This window comes from Muntiacus reevesi, chromosome 1 (assembly GCF_963930625.1).
Source record: "Muntiacus reevesi chromosome 1, mMunRee1.1, whole genome shotgun sequence".
Lineage (NCBI taxonomy): Eukaryota > Metazoa > Chordata > Mammalia > Artiodactyla > Cervidae > Muntiacus > Muntiacus reevesi.
In genome coordinates, this window is record NC_089249.1 from 82,848,659 (window position 1) to 82,868,799 (window position 20,141).

General features: G+C 42.4%; 1 protein-coding gene across 3 annotated transcripts; it reads right to left on the bottom strand.

Annotated features, from left to right (window-relative positions):
* Nucleotides 1-5,285: 5,285 nt before the first annotated feature.
* Nucleotides 5,286-17,815, bottom strand: MRPS21 (mitochondrial ribosomal protein S21). 3 transcript variants are annotated; one of them, XM_065905056.1, is made up of 3 exons: nucleotides 17,764-17,815; nucleotides 17,196-17,310; nucleotides 5,286-6,964 (listed from the first exon to the last, which is right to left on the bottom strand). In XM_065905056.1, exons 2-3 carry the CDS (start codon nucleotides 17,276-17,278, stop codon nucleotides 6,784-6,786), a joined length of 264 nt encoding a protein of 87 aa, XP_065761128.1. In that variant the 5' UTR covers nucleotides 17,279-17,310; nucleotides 17,764-17,815; the 3' UTR covers nucleotides 5,286-6,783. The 3 variants fall into 3 exon arrangements, with proteins under 3 accessions (XP_065761128.1, XP_065761142.1, XP_065761136.1); XM_065905070.1 differs by lacking the exon at nucleotides 17,764-17,815 and adding an exon at nucleotides 17,629-17,715; XM_065905064.1 differs by lacking the exon at nucleotides 17,764-17,815 and adding an exon at nucleotides 17,451-17,599.
* Nucleotides 17,816-20,141: the final 2,326 nt, after the last annotated feature.

A 20,141-nucleotide genomic window follows, 5' to 3' on the forward strand; every position in this document is an offset into this window, starting at 1 on the left:
CATACATGTAGAGTTCCTAAACTTACATGACGAAGTCTAAACTCCTGATTCTAACCACCACCGTCCTCCCCAAACCAGCTCCCAACACAGTCTCCCTCATTTCAGTTAATGGCCACCATATTTTTACAGTTGATGAAAAATTGAAATTATAATGGAGTAATCATAGTTCAAAAAAGATCTTCACGACCCAGATAATCACGATGCTGTGATCACTCACCTAGAGTCAGACATCCTGGAATGTGAAGTCAAGTGGGCCTTAGGAAGCATCACTATTAACAAAGCTAGTGGAGGTGATGGAATTCCAGTTGAGCTATTTCAAATCCTAAAAGATGATGCTGTGAAAGTGCTGCACTCGCTATGTCAGCAAATATGGAAAACTCAGCAGTGGCCACAGGACTGGAAAAGGTCAGTTTTCATTCCAATCCAAAGAAAGGCAAAGCCAAAGAATGTTCAAACTAACACACAATTGCACTCATCTCACACGCTAGTAAAGTAATGCTCAAAATTCTCCAAGCCAGACTTCAGCAATACGTGAACTGTGAACTTCCAGATGTTCAAGCTGGTTTTAGGCAGAGGAACCAGAAATCAGATTGCCAACATCTGCTGGATCATTGAAAAAGCAAGAGAGTTCCAGAAAAACATCTATTTCTGCTTTACTGACCATGCCAAAGCCTTTGACTGTGTGGATCACAATAAATTGGAAAATTCTGAAAGAGATGGGCATACCAGACCACCTGACCTGCCTCTTGAGAAACCTATGTGTAGGTCAGGAAGCAACAGTTAGAACTGGACATGAAACAACAGACTGGTCGAAATAGGAAAAGGAATACGTCAAGGCTGTAATTGTCACCCTGCTTATTTAACTTATATGCAGAGAACATCATGAGAAACCCTGGGCTGGATGAAGCACAAGCTGGAATCAAGATTGCTGGGAGAAATATCAACAACCTCAGGTATGCATTTGATACCACTCTTATGGCAGTTCAGATATTAAAAAATGCAGCTGGGAGGCCATTAAGGATCTGGTTTCAGACACATCCCTTCCTCATTGAGAACTTGAACTTTCTTTGAACTATACCAGACCTAAGAACACCACTAGTCATATTCAGAACAACACATGCCAGCTGCAACTTATGGTCTCAGGGTCTTCCCTTGTAACCATGCGACAATTTGAGCCCCAGCTGACCCTTACTTAACAAGTACCAAGTCAGGACTTGGTACTTTCACTGCTGAAGTCCAGGATCAGAACTAAGATCCAACAAGTTGACTGGTGCAGCCAAAGAACACACAAAAAACGAACAACCTTACTTCTTGCCAGCTCCAATTATAATTTTGATAAATAACTCATGTACCTATAATGTTGTGGCTTTTACCTCCATAAGCCTTCCACATTTTGTAGTCCAGTTCAGTTCAGTACTCAGTCATGTCCGACTCTTTGTGACCCCATGGACTGCAGCACGCCAGGCTTCCCTTTCCATTACCAACTCCTGGAGCTTGCTCAAACTTGTGTCCATTGAGTTGGTGATGCCATCCAACCATCTCATCCTCTGTCATCCCCTTCTCCTCCTGTCCTCAATCTTTCCCAGCATCAGGGTGTTTTCCAACGAGTCAGTTCTTCACATTGGTGGCCAAAGTATTGGAGCCTCAGCTTCAGCATCAGTCCTTCCAGTGAATATTCAGGACTGATTTCCTTTAGGATTGACTTGTTTGATCTCCTTGCAGTCCAAGGGACTCTCAAGAGTCTTCTCCAACACCACAGTTCAAAAGCATCAATTCTTCTGTGCTCAGTTTTTTTTTATTGTCCAACTCCCACGTCCATACATGACTACTGGAAAAACCATAGCTTTGACTAGACGGACCTTTGTAGGGAAAGTGATGTCTCTGCTTTTTAATATGTTGTCTAGGTCTTTCATAGCTTTTCTTTCAAGGAGCAAGTGTCTTTTAATTTCATGGCTGCAGTCACCATCCACAGTGGTTTTGGAGCCCAAGAAAATAGTGTCTCTCACTGTTTCCCTATCTATTTGACATCTATTTGACTGGATGCCATAATCTTAGTTTTTTGAGTTTTAAGCCAAATTTTTCACTCTCCTCTTTCACTTTCATCAAGAGGCTCTTCAGTTCCTCTTTGCTTTCTGCCGTAAGGGTGGTGTCATCTGCATATCTGGGGTTGTTGATATTTCTCCCTGCAATCTTGATTCCAGCTTAAACTTCATCCAGCCCAGGGTTTCTCATGATGTTCTCTGCATATAAGTTAAATAAACAGGGTGACAGTTTGACATACAGCCTTGACATACTCCTTTCCCAATTTGGAACCATTCCGTTGTTCCATGTCCAGTTCTAACTGTTGCTTCTTGATCTGCATACAGATTTCTCAGGAGGCAGGTAAGGTGGTCTGGTAATCCCATCTCTTTAAGAATCTTCCAGTTTGTGATCCATACAAAGGCTTTGGCGTAATCAATAAAGCATATGTTTTTCTGGAACTCTCTTGCTTTTTCTATGATCCAGTGGATGTTGGCAATTCGTTATTTGGTTCCTCTGCCTTTTCTAAAACCAGTTGAACATCTGGAAGTTCTTGGTTCATGTACTGTTGAAGCCTGGCTTGGAGAATTTTTTGAGCATTACTTTGCTAGCGTGTGAGATGAGGGCAATTGTGCAGTAGTTTGAACATTCTTTGGCATTGCCTTTCTTTGGGATTGGAATGAAAATTGATCTTTCCCAGTCCTGTGGCCACTGCTGAGTTTTCCAAATTTGCTAGCATATTGAGTGCAGCACTTTCACAGCATCATCTTTTAGGATTTGAAATAGCTCAACTGGAATTCCATCACCTCCACTAGCTTTGTTGATAGTGATGATTCCTAAGGCCCACTTGACTTCACACTTCAGGATGTCTGGCTTTAGGTGAGTGATCACACCATCATGGTTATCTGAGTCATTAAGATCTTTTTTGTATAGTTCTTATGTGTATTCTTGCCACTTCTTCTTAATATCTTCTGCTTCTGTTAGGTTCATACCATTTCTATCTTTTATTGTGCCCATCTTTGCATGAAGTGTTACCTTGGTATCTCTAATTTTCTTGAAGAGATCTCTAGTCTTTCCCATTCTATTGCTTGTCTCTATATCTTTGCATTGATCACTGAGGAAAGCTTTATCTTTCCTTGCTATTCTTTGGAACTCTGCATTCAGATGGGTATCTTTCCTTTTCTCAGCTATTTGTAAGGCCTCCTCTGTCAACCATTTTGCCTTTTTCTTGGGGATGGTCTTGATCACTGCCTCCTGTACAATGTCACGAACCTTCGTCCATAGTTCTTCAGGCACTCTATCAGATCTAATCTCTTGAACCTATTTGTCACTTCCACTGTATAATCGTAAGGGATTTGATTTAGATCATACATGAATGGTCTAGTAGTTTTCCCTACTTTCTTCAATTTTAGTCTGAATTTTGCAATAAGGAGTTCATGATCTGAGACACAGTCAGCTCCTGGTCTTGTTTTTGCTAACTGTATAGAGCTTCTCCATCTTTAAAAAAAACTGTTATTTTCAGATTACAAACTACAAAAACCAAAATTCCAAAATGTTTAAGAAATTCCAAGATTTTAAGATAATAGGTTCACTGGAAAATTGAAGTTATTCTTTGAGGAGATTATTAGAATTTCCCAGGGAACACAAGATTTTTGTATTTAAAGTCTGGCTTTTAATAAATTTGAGAAAAATGTACTAAAATCAACCTTCTCTGATGGTGCAGCATGAAACAATGAATAAATTTTGGCTTTGAGTAACAAACTGAGGGTGCCTCTTGCTCAACTTACTCATGCCTGTTTGCTCATTTTATCTACAATATTGAAAACTAATGTGTCACATAAATGGTGGTGGTAGTTTAGTTGCTAAGTCGTGCCTCACCCATGCGGCTCCAAATAGTCACTCCAAAAAGTCTGTTAAATGGGTTAATGAGTTCCAGCTCTGTGGTTGTAAATTTAGGTTCGGTGCTTTCAGTCAGCTGGATTCAACTCCCCACAGGGAAATGGGTTTTTAGGAACTGACTTTATTTCCATTATTTGGAATCAGATAGATTTAAATTCTTAGAATTTATGTAAATAATTTGCCAAGGTCATGACTGAATCTAGATGTTTTTGACTATGTAAAAAATTATGTATATTAGGTAGCTGGCATATACTAGAAGTTCTCATCTTTTCCTTTTCCTTCAACTACCTAATTTTAATACAGTAATCCATTATTACTTTACTTGTTTAGTATATAGTGAGTTTTTATTCCTTAGTATTTTCAGTTAACCCATAGGCATACTTATTTTGTACTTAGAGCACTTCTGAAAACTTTAAAGTGCAACGTCAAAGTTACTCAACAGAGTCTGATGTTAAAGAGGTAGCTGTTTCTGGAGCACCAAAGATAAGATCCTTAAATTATGATCCGAACAGGCCTGCCAGAGGCAATCAGGTGGACCTCTAAGAGAGGGCAAAGATGCCTAAGATCAAGGTAGGAGGTATTGTATCTTTTATCCCGTAACTGTGTAAATATTAAGCTGTGCTGCATGTATGCTCAGTCACATCCGACTCTGCGACCCCATGAACTGTGGCCAACCAGGCTCCTCCGTCCATGGGATTCTCCGGGCAAGATTACTGGAGTGGGTTGCAATGCTCTCCTCCAGGGGATCTTTCCAACCCAGGGATCAAACCTGCCTCTCTTACGTCTCCTGCATTGGCCCGCAGGTTCTTTACCACTAACGCTACCTGGAAATGCAACAGGTACTAAACCACCCCTCTTCTAAAGCTAATGCAGGAATAAGATTAGGACAATCCCCATTCATTAAGTGACCATGAGGTATCTTCTAGCTTCCAGAGCAGGGAGTGGTAGGTCTTTCTTCCTTCCACAACAGCACAAACTGATTAGGACTTCAGCCATCCTACAAATGGCTCCAAGTACAGCCATTCAGCCTACTCCCATTTCACACATGAGGCCTTTTCAATTGGATACCTGCTACAACCCATCATTGTTCACTGCTCCACGGAACATGGAAGATGGTCAGGATTGGAGATTAGGACAAGCAGGGCATAATTTCAGAGACGAATTCCAGACCTTAGCCATTCCTTAGTCTTTTGCAGGGAAGATAGAAACAACATTAGCCTCAGGGAAATGCTGACAAGTGACAGACCCAGTTCTCCTATCTACCATTTTGGCAGAAGCCAGGTCTTTATTCTTTAGCAACAGCAAGTGGCAGGTTGATACCATTGCATGGCTCAAAATCATTCAAAAGAAAGGTACTGAAGACCAAATTCAGAGATTGAAAGGTGATTCAGAAGTATTATTTCTTATGAAAATGAGATTGTATAAAATTGTTCCATCACATATTTAATCAGTAAATATGGTTATCGTGAAAACAAACAAACAAAAAAAACACGACAGAATTAAAACCAGAAGAAATCTGAAGTCACGCTGCTATACCACAAGGGGGCAATGTTTGAACACTAGTAATGTGGAGAGGTAGGAGTTGAGGCAGTCTGCTCTTTACTTAATTTTTTAATGCTGAGAGGGCTCCAGTCAGGGTCAGGAGAGGTGACTACCCTTTGCATTCTACAGGGGTTGGCACTAACTCTCTTTGTACTAGCAGGCATGACTGTCAGGGGACCAAGGTCAGAGAAAACACAACAGGAGCGGAAGCACCGCAGCTGGTCTTCCCATAGTGGTCAGATGCCCCAGCTCTCACCTGGAATTGCCTGCTGAGGAGAGGGAGCGGTGGTAGAACCTCCACCTGGAATCTCCTTTGAGTACTATAGGGCAATGATTCTCAAATGTTATCAGGCATCAGAATCACCTGCAGGGCTTGTTAAAATAGACTGCTGGGCTCCAACCTCAATTTCCAATTCAGATGGTCTAAAGTAGGTCTAAAACTTACATTTCAAGCTGTTTTTCAGGTGATGCTGCTGATCTGAAGATCACATTTTGAGAACCACCGCTGTAGATTTTTCTGGCTTTCTCTTAACACTCCCCCATTCCCTCTTTCCTACCATCCATCTACTGCTTTCATTTCTACCAGCCCTTCATTAGCTTCCTTTAGGAAAACTAAAGAAAAGACCAAACAGGGGTAAATGTTAAGAGTATCTTTAAGATTCTCCTGAGGAAGGATTTCAGCTCTCTACCACTCTGGGTGATGGGCGTTTCAGAGGTGGGACTTACTCCACACACACATATGCTTCCTCTCCCTTTATTGAACTGCCTGCCAACAGCTGGAGGGTAGTTCAGTAAAGAGGAACAGATCCTTTCCCAATCCTAAGATCTTGCTTTGAGTTTCATAAAAATTAGTTAGAACATGGGAGATATACTCTACTACATTTGAGAAAAATTTCCCACCTCAGACTGCCTTTTAAAAAATTACAGTAAAATATACAAAACATAAAATTTACCATAATTGATCATTTAGGTGTACAATTCCATGGCATTGAGTACATTCCCACTGCTGTGCAAATTCTACCATCATCCATCTCCAGACCTTTTCATCCTCCCAAACTGAAACTCATACTCATTAAACAATAATTTCCCATGCCCCTCCTGTCAAACCAGCCCTTGGCAACCAACATTCTATCCCTAGACTACTTTTTGACTCAGTTTGTCTTTTGACTTAATAAAAGAGAGTATCCACTGCTGACTAGTGGAATTGCTTCTTGCATATATGTGATTGAGTTTATTTTAAGAAAGGTAAATGGGATTGGAGGAAGAAAAGAGGTGCAGACAACTAGATAAGGGTTTTCATACTGGGCCTCCTATCCACAGGCCTCAGCAGCCCTGCCACGGATCTGCCCGATTCTTTCGCATCAAGAAGTTGATCTTGCGAGCCATTTCCATGTTGTAGATCCGCCGGCAGGTTTCATAGCTTTCCCTCTGTCGCCGACGGCAAGGCTTCTCGTAATACCGCCGTCGCTTTATGTCCTCAATGAGCCCATCCATGGTAAGGATTCTGTATAAAGACAGGCAATGAAGTTAGAGGCTTAGACTTATTGTTATTCTTTTCCAGTTTCACAATGATCAGAAGTCAACTGACCAAACGATTGGTATCTGTAAAAATGACAGTGTGCAATGGTGACAATATAGCATTCACTGCCTACATATACAGGCCAGGCCCCAAATGGTAATATGTGGGGAAATAAAAAGGCAATTAATTATACAGTCCTTGTTCTTGGGGAGTTTACCGTCATTATCATGTTCTCAACCATTTTTATTTCCTACCACAACACATCTGAGAGATACGGCAGTGGCAGGGGGTCTCAACCAATGGTCTCACCCATTTCAGAATCTTCAAATGGGGTAAGTCATTTGCAGTAGGAAAAAAATTAAACTAGAGGTGATTCCTACCTGGTCCTTAAGAGGAGAATGTAGTCCACCCCTGCTGTGTTTAAGAGCTGATGCAGCTTAATTATGTACATTTGGGAAATCTCTGGGACTACTTCATACAGGGAAAGAAGAGGCCCTTATCACACCAGTGATACAGATAGGAGCATCAAAATAAGAGCGTCAATCATGTTTTTCCTATGTACCACATGCTCCAGCCACACATCTGACTACTCCCTGAACACACATTAATACCAAGTCTTTTTTTTAAAGTGTTTGTAGCAGCTTTAAAAAAAAAAAAAATACCAGGTCTTTACTCAAGGCTGCTTCCTCAGCCTAGAATGCCATCCACAGCTCCAAACTGCCAACCTTCAAGATTTTCCACAATTTTTTTTCCCTTGGGAGATTTTCCACATCTTTTTTTTTTTAAATTTTTATTTATGTATTTGTTTTGGCCACACCACATGGCATATGGGATCTTAGTTCCCCAGTTAGGGATTGAACCCGTGCCCCCTGCAGTGGAGGCATGGGATCAAACCCCTGGTCCACCAGGGAATTCCCTTTCACATCTTTCTGATACCAAATCCAGATACCATCTCTCCACAAACCTCTCTCATCTTAGAGAGAAGATCATTTGTTGTACACCTATTTAGAGATTATCTCATTTTGCCATTCTGTTAGTTATTTATACAGGTGTCTCTCTCCTTAGACTGAAAATCCCTGAAGGCAGAAACTGTGTTTCATTCATCTTAATTTACCTCAGTTTGTTTTTTTTCCTGCCCACCTAACTACTTCAACAGTTTCTCTTGCTGGATTCATAACATGCATACCTCAAAATCACCTCTTTGTTCTCACTGAGCCAAGAAGACACAGGGGCTTATTCTATAACTTACCTCATCCTGAGGCTCCTGAGTGCTCTGGCTCCAATCTGCAATTTGTCCCTCCCTCTCAACCCATCATCAGCTGGTCCTGAGAAGTCTGGAGGCACCTGCTGCTACTGCCCTCCAATCTTGCATTGTTTACATGACCCCATTCCTGCCTACCCTTTCCTTTCATTACACATAAAAAGTCAGTCAGAAACACAATTGGAGATGGCTAAGTCGGTAAAGAATCCGCCTGCAATGCAGGAGACCTTGGTTTGATCCCTGGTTTGGGAATATCTCCTGGAGGAGGGCATGGCAAACCACTCCAGTATCCTGTCCTGGAGAATTCCCATGGACAGAGGAGCCTGCGGGCTGTAGTCCATGGGGTCACAGAGAGTCAGACATGACTGAACAACTAAGCACAAAATTAGAGGGGAGACAGAAGCAGGAAATAAAAATAAGAGAAACTACCTGCTCCTTCTGCTCAGTGGGAAAGCCTATGTATTGCTGCTATGTTATACAGAAGCCCAAGGTAACAATAATAGATTGAACATGAGCTTGAAAAGATTTGAGCTTTGGGTACATTACAAATGTGAATAGACATGGGCACCACCATCCTTTGGGATCTTTTAGACTGCTGCTGATTTGTAAGTTCAGTTTGTCTAGGTTTTAATGGCAGGGAGATGGGAGGCAAGGGAACTGCCTCAAACTCCCAGAGGTGGAAGGAGCAGATAATTTCGGTTCTATTGAAAACACAGTCATGCCCAGAAGTGGGTCTAACACTAGAGTTGTACAGTAGAAAAGGAGGGCACCAAAGACCCAATACCTTTGCCCACAGAGGGTCTCCAATGCTGTCTTTCTTGCTCCGCTTACCCTTAAATGTTGGTATTGCTCCAGTTCTGACTATAAATTCTCTTCTTTTTGGTTCTACATGATTCCCTTAAACTATAACATGGGCCTCAACCCTGATGCACGACAGAATCATCTCCTTAAGAGTCTTTAAAAAGTATTCATGCCTCGGTCCCACTCCTCAGAGACTCTGATTTAATTGGTCTACAGTGGGGTTATATACTGGGTATATTTTTAAATACCCCGCAGGTAATTCTAATGTAGAGCCACACTTGAGAACTGACCCAGACACTGCTGACTCTTAAATTGTTATCTCTAGTTCCAGTCTTAAGGGCTAGGCTGATGCTTCCAATTGCCTTAAACCTCACAAAAAAACAAACTTATTATCTCCAACTAAAATTCATTCTTCCTCCTCTACACTCTCTGTTAATGGCATCATCAGTTACTCAAGTTAAAATCTCATGTTCCTGGACTAGGACCTCTTTGCTTCCTACACCCACATTTACAGTATCTTATAAATTCTATAACCTGAAATAGTTCTTAGAGCTCTCCCTTCTCTCTTTCTCTATGGTTACAGCTCTAATTTGATCCTTATTTATACCTGTACTGAAATAATCACCTAACTAGTCACTTAATCAACAAGTATTTATGAAATATCAACTCTATACCAGATACTACATTAACTGCTGAGGGTAGAAAACAAACTTCGACATGGGTTCCTACCCTCGTGGTCTAGTAAAGACAAAAGAGTTACAATAGAATGTGACAGATGCAAAGATAAGGAAAATATAGTTATAGAAGCCCACAGGAGAGGACTTGAGGATAAGGTGGTTATGAAAGCTTCCTAAAGGATACTTCATTTGAATTGTGAAGGATAAACAGGTTGCCCTATTTCCATTCTCTTTCCCTACACCAATTACTGTCCTAAAACATAAATCAGAGCATGTCATTCTGATATTAAAAAAAGAAAAATTGTTCCCAATAAACAAAATAGTCTAACCCAGTGGTTCCCACTTGTTTGTACATTAGAATCACCTGGGTATCTTTTAAAAATTCCAAAACCTAAGCCTCACTCTAGGCCAACTAAATTACAAGTAAGAAGGGACATGAGCAGGGTTAAGTTCCCCTAGTAATTGCAAAGTGCACATAAATTTGGGAACCACTAGTCTAAGCTCAAAGCCCTAAATAATTGAGCTTCATCCTCCTTTTCTCTCTAGCTTTATCTTTAATAACTTGCCCTAAAAAGCCTGTCTAGTCACACTGAACTATGTGTTTACTCCAAACACATCACATATCTATTTTTTACATTTGTTCATGATGCTCTTTAGAATGATTCCTTTTTTAAAAAACTTGTGGGTTTCTCATTGCAGTGGCTCCTCTTGTTGTGGAGCACAGGCTCCAGGGCTCGCAGGCTTCAGTAGTTGCGGCATGTGGGCTCAACGTTTGTGCACAGACTCAGCTACCCCCAAGGCATGTGGGATCCTCCCAGATCAGGGATCAAATCTTTGTTCCCTGCATTGCAAGGCAGACACCTAACCACTGGACCACCAGGAAAGCCCGTTTCCTTTCTTTTTCTGTTGTATAAAATGCTACTTATTCTTCAAAGGCCCAAACCAATGGGTAACAACATTTGTAAATTGATCCAGGAGAAATTAATCATGCATTCCCTCTGTTCCCAAAGCACAGTAGTTCTCAAGCTAAAGTTTAGACTTATGCAATAGCCACCTAGAAAACTTGTTAAAACACAGATTGTTGGGACCTTCCTGGTGGTCCGGTGGTTAAGAATCTGCCTGCCAATGCAGGGGACATGGGTTCGATCCCTGGTCTGGGAATCAGGGAAACTAAGTCTGTGAGCCACAGCTACTGAAGCCTGCAAGTCCTAGAGCCCATGCTCTGCCACAAGATAAGTCACCACAATGAGAAGCTGTGCACCGCACCTAGGGAGTGGCCCTCACTTGCAGCAACTAGAGAAAGCCCACATGCAGCAACACCCAGTGTGGCCGAAAATAAATAATTTTTAAAAATTAAAAACACCTGCAGATTGCTGTGTCACCTCCACTTTTTGACTTCATACAGGTCTAAGGTGGGGCCCAAGAATTTGCATTTCTAGCAAGTTCCCAGGTGATGTCGCAGCTGATGGTCCAGGGAGAACCAATGCCACAGCACACTGTTAAAACACTGATCAGACAGTGTATTTGGACATGTTTGGTTTTTTAATTTGTAAAATCTCCCTTACTGGGTTGTGTGCTTTCTAAGGTTACAGATTAAATCTTTCACTTTTGCATTTAATATAATACTTGGCAAAGAGCAAATATCTGTAAATGTATGACAAAAATGAATCCTCTAGGTCAGGAGTCCTCAACCCCTGGTCCAGTCCAAAGCCTGTTAGGAACCGGGCCACATAGCAGATGAGCAGTGGATGAGCAGGCAAAGCTTCATCTGCTACTCCTCATTGCTTGAATTACCATCTGGCCCATCCCCCCACCCCAGACTGTGGAAAAATTTTCCACAAAACTGGTCCCTGGGGCCAAACAGGTTGGGGACCACTGCTCTAGGTGACTGACAAATGTCCACAGCTCAAGGGATTAAGTTACTTTATAACAGACACAGTTCTTGGGAGTATTAGCTCAGAAGGCCACGACATTACCTTTACTAAAATGGCATGTTTAGATAGCATTTTCACATCCATGATCCTAATCATAATTCTATGAAACGGATTAAGTAGGTAACGTCACCTTTTTTTCTTGGCTGCACTGTGCCATGTTCGAGATCTTACCACTGGACCACCAGGGAAGTCCCTAGCATCTCTTTACAGGTTAGAAAACGAAAGTTCAGTGAGGCTGACACGCCCAAGATCATGAAATGGAGCTAAAAGTAGAATTCAGGTCTTTAGTGCCGTGCTTTATAACAGCACTCTGCTTCTCCAATAAAAACCACTGAGGTTCAAAAGACAAATTACTGTGGTGCCCACAGGCAAAAAGAAGATAAGAGAGGAAAAAGCTGAGCCAGACTCCTTAATTAGAGTAAAAAGATGCAAGCCAAGAAGACATGGCACACTAAGGGAAAGGCATTGATCCAAACAACTAAGTATTTATTTCTGTCTAGGCTTTGTTTCGGAGAAGGCAATGGCACCCCACTCCAGTACTCTTGCCTGGAGAATCCCAGGGACGGGGGAGCCTGGTGGGCTGCCGTCCATGGGATCGCACAGAGTTGGACACAACTGAAGCAACTTAGCAGCAGCAGCAGGCTTTGTTTGGGCTTCTCTGGTGGCTCAGTGGTAAAGAATTCACTCATCAATGCAGGAGATGTGGGTTCAGTTCCTGGTGTGGGAAGATACTCTGGAGAAGGAAATAGCAACCCACTCCAGTATTCTTGCCTGGGAAATTTCATGGACAGAGGAGCCTGGTGGGCTGCAGTCCATGGGGTTGCAAAGAGACATGACTAACTGAGTAACACTATACTTTCACATGAAAAGAACACAGACCCTAGATATGACTTCACCTAGGAAGAGGAGCCTACTGGAATGACAAGGACAGTTTACAAGTACTATGAAAGAGAAATGCAAAAGGAAGAGTTTAGAAACATACTCAGGTATCCTACTGGAGTTTTGAAAGGGTTCTGAAACAGACAAAAGTGATCATCTTATCAAGTAAATGCCTGTGTGGTCAGGCAGAAAAGAAAAACAAGAAAAAAGTATCAAAGGAATATAACAGTAGAGGAAGGGGGAAAAGAATGAAAAGATCGGTGCTCCTAACATAATGATGGGGTTGCTAAATGGTATTCCTTGGATGGTTCTATTTCCAAAACACATACCAAATAAGTTCCAAGGTGCCAGGTGAGGATTTCCTTCCTCACCCTGCGCTTTCTAGTTATCCTGAAAATAGCACAAATTATCCTCAAAAGTTCCAGAATCCCTACAGTAGAGGCATCTACTAATTTCTAATAAACAAGGATATAGGAAGAGCTGTGTAGAACTCATGAAGTAAACAGAAGTAATGATGCTTCTGTCCACAGGTAGTTGAAGGACTAGCAGACCAAGAGGCTCACAGTAAATAGATCAGCCTGGAGTTTGGGTGCCTGGCAACATAACACTGCAGGACAGTCAGCTGTCAGTTTCAGTGAAATTCAACAGATTATGTAAAAGGAGCTAAGCTGCCCGAGCTGGGGGAATTTGAGGGTGGTAGACACACGTTACTGTAGCCAGCCTGTCAGGACCAGCGTGTACACAGGACGACTCAATGGACCCAGAAGCTCTCCTACCAGGAATAAAAGGGGTCAACCGGGCACACCTCCAGAGTACTTGACTTTCCTTACTTGAGGGTCAGCCAATCATGCAGGGCTTCCCAGCAACCCCCGATCTCCATCTCTTCATCTTAGGGCACCAATGAGGGCTCTTGGTTATATAACAAGCGTTCTGTGGCAATCTCACTGGGTAGACACACAGGCTGTTTCCTTTGTAAGACTATATTTGTGCTCTAAACATGCTAAAGCTTTAACCATCTTCTTTTCTTCTCTTTTGCTGTCATACCTACTGCTGTAATTAAACTGCAGAACATGCAACTTATTATCAAAAATATGAGAGAAATAAGGAGAAGCCAGAATTTAAGCGACACATACAGAAAAGGCAGCTAAAGGACAAGAATACTGGAGTGGGTTGCCATTTCCTCCTCCAGGAGGGCGTTAGGAAGCATTACTACAAACAAAGCTAGTGGAGGTGATGGAATTCCAGTTGAGCTATTTAAAATCCTAAAAGGTGATGCTGTTAAAGTGCTGCACTCAAATGTCAGTAAATTTGGAAAAGGCAGTAGTGGTCACAGGACTGGAAAAGGTCAGTTTTCATTCCAATCCCAAAGAAGGGCAATGCCAAAGAATGTTCAAACTACTGTACAATTTCACATGCTAGCAAGGTAATGCTCAAAATCCTTCAAGCTAGGCTTCAGCAGTACATCAATCAAGAACTTCCAGATATACAAGCTGAGTTTTGAAGAGGCAAAGGAACCAGAGATCAAACTGCCAACATTTGCTGGATCATAGAGAAACTAAAGGAATTCCAGAAAAGCATCTACTTCTGCTTCATTGACTATGTATGCTAGACCCTTTGACTGTGTGGATCATAATGAACTGTGGAAAATTCTGAAAGAGATGGGAATACCAGACCACCTTACCTGTCTTGTGAGAAACCTATACTCGGGGTCAAGAAGCAACAGTTAGAGCCTTACATGGAACAACTGACTGGTTCAAAGTTGGGAAAGGAGTACAATAAGGCTATATACAGTCACCCTGTTTATTTAACTTATATGCCGAGTACATCACACAAAATGCCAGGCTAGATGAAACACAAGCTGAAATCAAGATTGCCAGGAAAAATATCAACAACCTCAGATATGCAGATGACATGAATCTTAATGGGAGAAAGTGAAGAAGAACTAAAGAGCCTCTTGATGAAGGTGAAAGAGGGGACTGAAAAAGTTGGCTTAAAACTCAATATTCAAAAATCTAAGATCGTGGCATCTGGTCCCATCACTTCATGGCAAACAGAAGAGGAAAAATATGGAAGCAGTGACAGATTTTATTTTCCTGGGCTCCAAAATCATTGTGGATGGTGACTGCAGCCATGAAATTAAGATGCCTACCCCTTGGAAGGAAAGCTATGACAAACCTAGACAGGTATTAAAAAGCAAAGACATCACTTTGCCAACAAAAGTCCAACTAGTCAAGCTATGGTTTTTCCAGTGGTCATGTACAAATGTGAGAATTGGACAAAGAAGACAGAGTGCTGAAGAATCGATGTTTTTGAACTGTGGTGCTGGAGAAGACTCTTGAGAGTCCTTTGGAAAACAAGTAGATCAAACCAGTCAATTCTAAAGGAAATCAACCCTAACTATTCACTGGAAGGATTGATGCTGAAGTTCCAATACCTTGGTTACCTGACGTGAAGAACTGACCTACTGGAAAAGACCCTGATACTAGGAAAGACTTGAAGACAAAAGAAGAAGAGGGCAGCAGAGGATAAGATGGTTAGATAGCATCACTGACTCAATGGATTAAGAATCTGAGCAAACTCCAGGATATAGTGAAGGACAGGGAAGCCTGGTGTGTTACAGTCCATGGAGTTGCAAAGATAGAGACACGGTTTACTGACTGAGCAACAACAAGAAAGCCTATCTAAATTCACCAAAATAAACCATACAGAAAAAAACTTAAAAGGGAGAGGTCAGAAAAAGGGTGAGGTAATCTGGAAGACTTTCCTTCCCCAAATGCATCATTTCATCTCACTAGCTAATTAGCTACAGACTCTGTAAAGATATTCAGTTAGTGCTTCCAGTGTAAGGGCAGAGATCATTAGACATCTCAACCCTCCCACAGACATGCCACTTAAAGGTCTGAAATAGAAGAGTCTAGAAACAGCAGTTATGGAGAAACATGAAATAGGGTTATCTTACTTGCCCTGTTATCCTCTCATCTTAAGTGAAAGTACAGCGGGAATAGCTTCTTCGCAAGGATATGACTGGCACATACAGACACCATAAAGGTAATGAGGCTGACTTTTTTAAAAGACATACAAATCATCTTGAGCCTGCAACTGCTTCGCAATCACACAGCTTCTGACAGCATCTTTGTCCTCACCTACTATGGTCTTCTGCCCTCCAGCCCGCCACACTTAGAACTCTCTGCTTCGCTAAGAAGTAGGTTCTCTTTCATTTATCTACTTAGTCCCCAAGAACCCCACCTACATTTAAACCTAATCATATAAGAATTCTTAACTGGAGAATGACTGCCATAGGTCTCCCCATTTCCACAGAAGCTAGTAAGTAATCTATAACGTGGAGCAAAGAATACTGCACTAGAAAAATGTGTGTGTTTTATACTCCTTTCAACCATTCAATAATTGTAACCCAAGGAATATAACTTAATCTTCCCAGGCTTCTCTTACTTCTTTAATAAAGCAACCACCTTAGTGGCCTTAAGGCAGAAAATCAGCTCATGTATTATCTCTTTCATATAATTCAATTCAACGAGTATTTGTTTCTCCAAACTCTGCTTCATTGGGGAGAGAAAATGATAAATGAAAGTCAAAATCCTTAAAACTGGTGATAAGAGAAGATTAATGAACTATTTTCTTTAGAAAACATAATTTTATTAGGGATCAGCCTAGCATTCAAAACCTTTCAATACAGCTCCTCCACTTCAGCCAGTTTATTTCCATGTTTTTGCTTATGTTGTAACCTATCTTCTGAAACTGTTTCACTTTTCCATCACTTGCTTGCTCCTTTAAGATCCCAAATCTGAGTTCACCTTTTCCATTAGTCTTGTCCCACACCAATCTCTCACTCAGCTTTCCATGTATCATGTACTATATTCCTGCTCACTAGCAATTTTATAACTCGGTTTTCCCTTTCGGCTCTTTCCTAAAGTCTTGGATAGAATTCAGGTTCATCATCAAAGGAATGATTGTGGATGAATATGCCTCACACTGTTCGGATTGGGGAAGAACTTCATTTATAAAGACAGTAAACTGAGGGACTGAGAAGTGCCAAGACTGTGAACACCTGGGCTGGCACTGGTTAGAAACAACCTCACTCTGCCATCGAAGGTTCATATAGTCAAAGCTATGGTTTTTCCAGTAGTCATGTAAGGATGTGAGAATTGGGCCATAAAGATTGAGCATTGAAGAATTGATGCTTTTGAATTCTACTGGAGAAGACTCTTGAGTGTCCCTTGGACAGCAAGGAGATCAAACCAGTCAATCCTAAAGGAAATCAACCCTGAATATTCATTGGAAGGACCAATGCTGAAGCTGAAGCTCCAATACTTTGGCCACCTGAGGCGAAAAGCCGACTCACTGGGAAGACTCGCTCATCAGTCTTCCCACTGATGATGGGAAGACTGAGCGTAGGAGGAGAAGGGGGTGACAGAGAATGAAATGGTTGAATGGCATCACCGAGTCAATGGACATGGGTTTGAGCAAATTCCAGGAGACAGTGAAGGACAGGGAAGCCTGGCACGCTGCAGTCCATGCGGTTGCAAAGAGTCAGGCACGACTGAGCACTGGTCAACAGCAAGTGACAGAGGGAGGGATAGAATAACCACCACACTTCTCAAGAGAGTTGGTTGGCCTAGTCGTGATTCTGGTCCCCAACCGGTTACCTGTTCAGAGTCCTGTATGCACCTTCCACGTTCCCTTCTTGTACCATCACAGTCCTGGCAATGAACTTCAGATGTTTTGCCATGACCTTGGATTTAAGTCTTCAATCTGCAGGACCTAAAGTACGATGGAGAAAAGGGAAGTAAAGTATAGAGACCAGCTGAGAAAGAGAAACACAATAGAATACAGAACCGCGTGGCTTATTTAGGGTCTGGAAATGCAACGGGCTCAGAAGAGGAGTCTGGGACACGTGATACCTCATATCCTGGAAGGTACACGTGACTCGTTATCAAGATTCCCCCGCTCTCTTTGCCAATACAAACCCTGCCATAGGGAAGAAACGAGACAGTAGCAGGGTATACCCACGGAGGTTAATCTGGCCGGGCACGGAAGAACCGGGGCGCGCCGCGGGCGCCCCCTCCCCCTCCTAATTACCGCAAAAGTTCCCAGGATGGTCTGGGGCGGGGACTGGGCACAGCCTCTCTGTGCTTAGGAAAGGGGGCAACCGCGCGGATTCTCTCCCTCCCGCCACACCCGCCTTATTTTCACCTCCCAGGAGGAGCCCCTCACCCCTTAGCACCCAGCCAACTGGGAGCCCGCCCCAACAGGAAGCGGAAGTGCGTCATCGCACGGGGACAACGAAACTGAAAAGAAAGAGACGCTACGTAGGAACCATGGCAACTTTCTGGCAGGAGTAGGGGGGTTTCTCGGTTCCGTCAGCCACTGCCAAACCCTGGGTCAGCACTCTACAGCTGGCAAAGCAAAGTACTTGTTGCCTGAAATTGTCCCAAAACAGATTCTTCGCTTTCTCGCGGAGTCACGGTCCTTTGGCCTCTGAGGTCAGCCCGATTCTGCACCCTTTAATCCTATTAAATTTTTTTCCCTTCCAGTTGAAGTAAAGTTGATTAAAAATGTTGTGCCAAACTCTGCTGTAATCCTATTAAACCTTAAATAGATGTTTAATCTATTTCTTTTTCCGGACGGAGAATGAGAGAAATAGGCGAAGCTTCCTGAGCATGGTTCCTGTTTTCACAAAGGACACAGATTCTTTTGAGAGCTGCTCTCAGGGTGGAAGGGGCTTCCATGGTGGCTCAGAGGTAAAGAATCCACCTGCCAATGCAGGAGACCCGAATTCGATCCCCTGGGTGGGGAAGATCCTCTGGAGAAGGAAATGGCAACCCACTCCAGAATCCTTTACTGGGAAATCCCATGGACAGAGGAGCCTGGCGCGCTACTACCTACAGTCCGTGGGGGTGGGGGGTGGTCACAAAAGAATAGAATACAACGTAGCGAACTCCGGATAGAAAATAGCTTTACAGCCAAAAAACTGAGGGCAAGAAATGAAATAACATACTATAAGTTTCCTATATCACCATCTCCCTAGACATTTCACTAAATAAAGTGGAATCACTAAAGAATTGGAAGAGTCATCTACAGGATTTATAATCAAAGACTCTTTTATGCCAGCTTCTATCCCATTTGTCTCCTAGTGAGACTTAGAAGAAATAACTTTTTCTTTTTTTAACTTTTTCCTCATTGTAGAACCAGCTTTCCTTTTATTCATGTTATGTCTACATATATCTTGTTTTATGGGTATTCATATAAGTTCAGATCTACTGGAAATGGTTACTGGAAAACAGTAGGGAAAGGCTCAGAAGAAAGCATGTCAACCAGGTACTTGTGCAATACCGTTCTTTGGGTAACTCCCCTGAAACACACAGGAACATACACACAGACAGATGCATCCTCATCAGTTATGCTAACAGGACTCACACAAAACCTGAAGCCTGCCTTGAAGTAAGCCAGGTTCAAAGTAACCAAAATAGAGTTAGTCTGGGACATGATTATGCTTATCAACAAACTTTTATGGAATGCCTACTTTGTGTCATTCTACTACATCTTATTTATTCTTATTATTTTTGGTTGGCTTCCCTGATAGCTCAGTTGGTAAAGAATCCACCTGCCATCCAGGAGACCTCGGTTCCATTCCTGGGTTGGGAAGATCCCCTGTAGAAGGGAAAGGCTATCCACTCCAGTATTCTGGCCTAGAGAATTCCATGAGTTGGAGATGACTGAGCGACTTTCACATCAATTCACATTCTTAATTGCGCTGTCTTTGTTCCTGCATGTAGGTTTTCTCTAGTTGAGGGAGCAGGGGTTACTCTTCATTGTGGTGCTTGGGCTTCTCATTGCGGTGGCCTCCCCTGATGCAGAGCACAGGCTCTAGTAGCATGAGCTTTAGTAGTTACGGCACAAGGGCTCATTAGTTGTCGCGTTCTGGCCCTAGAGTGTTCAGGCTTTAGTATTTGTGGCAGGCAGGCTCAATTGCTCTGCAGCATATGGAATCTTCCCTAACCAGGGATCGAACCCTTGTCCCTTGCATTGGCAGGCAGATTCTTTTTTTGGCAGGCAGATTCTTATCCACTATACCACCTGGGAAATTCCTCCACTGCCTCTTGAACTACCAAAACATAGTAAGTGTCCGAAAAGATAAGTAGTACGACAAGGTAGTGTATGATGAATGCAAAATAAATTATATAGCCAGCAGCATAATGTAGTAGAAAAACACTGGATTGGAAGTCAGGTGATCTGGATTCTATCAAAATCCTGATACTCATCAGGCATATGACCTTGAACAAGTCACTTAAATCAGTAGTCTGCAAAGTACTGCCTACAGGTCAAATTCAGCCCCATTCTTGTTTTTGTAAATAAACTTTATTGGGACTTCCCTGGTGGTCAACTGGTTAAGAATCTGCCTGCCAATGTAGGGAACATGGGTTCAATCCCTGGTCTGGGAAGATTCCACATGCCTTGGAGTAACTAAGGCCATGCGTCGAAACTACTGAGCCTGAGCACCTAGAGCCCGTGTTTCCCAACAAGAGAAGCCATTGCAACGAGAAGGCTGTGTACTGCAGTGAAGAGTAACTCCTACTTGCCTCAACTAGAGA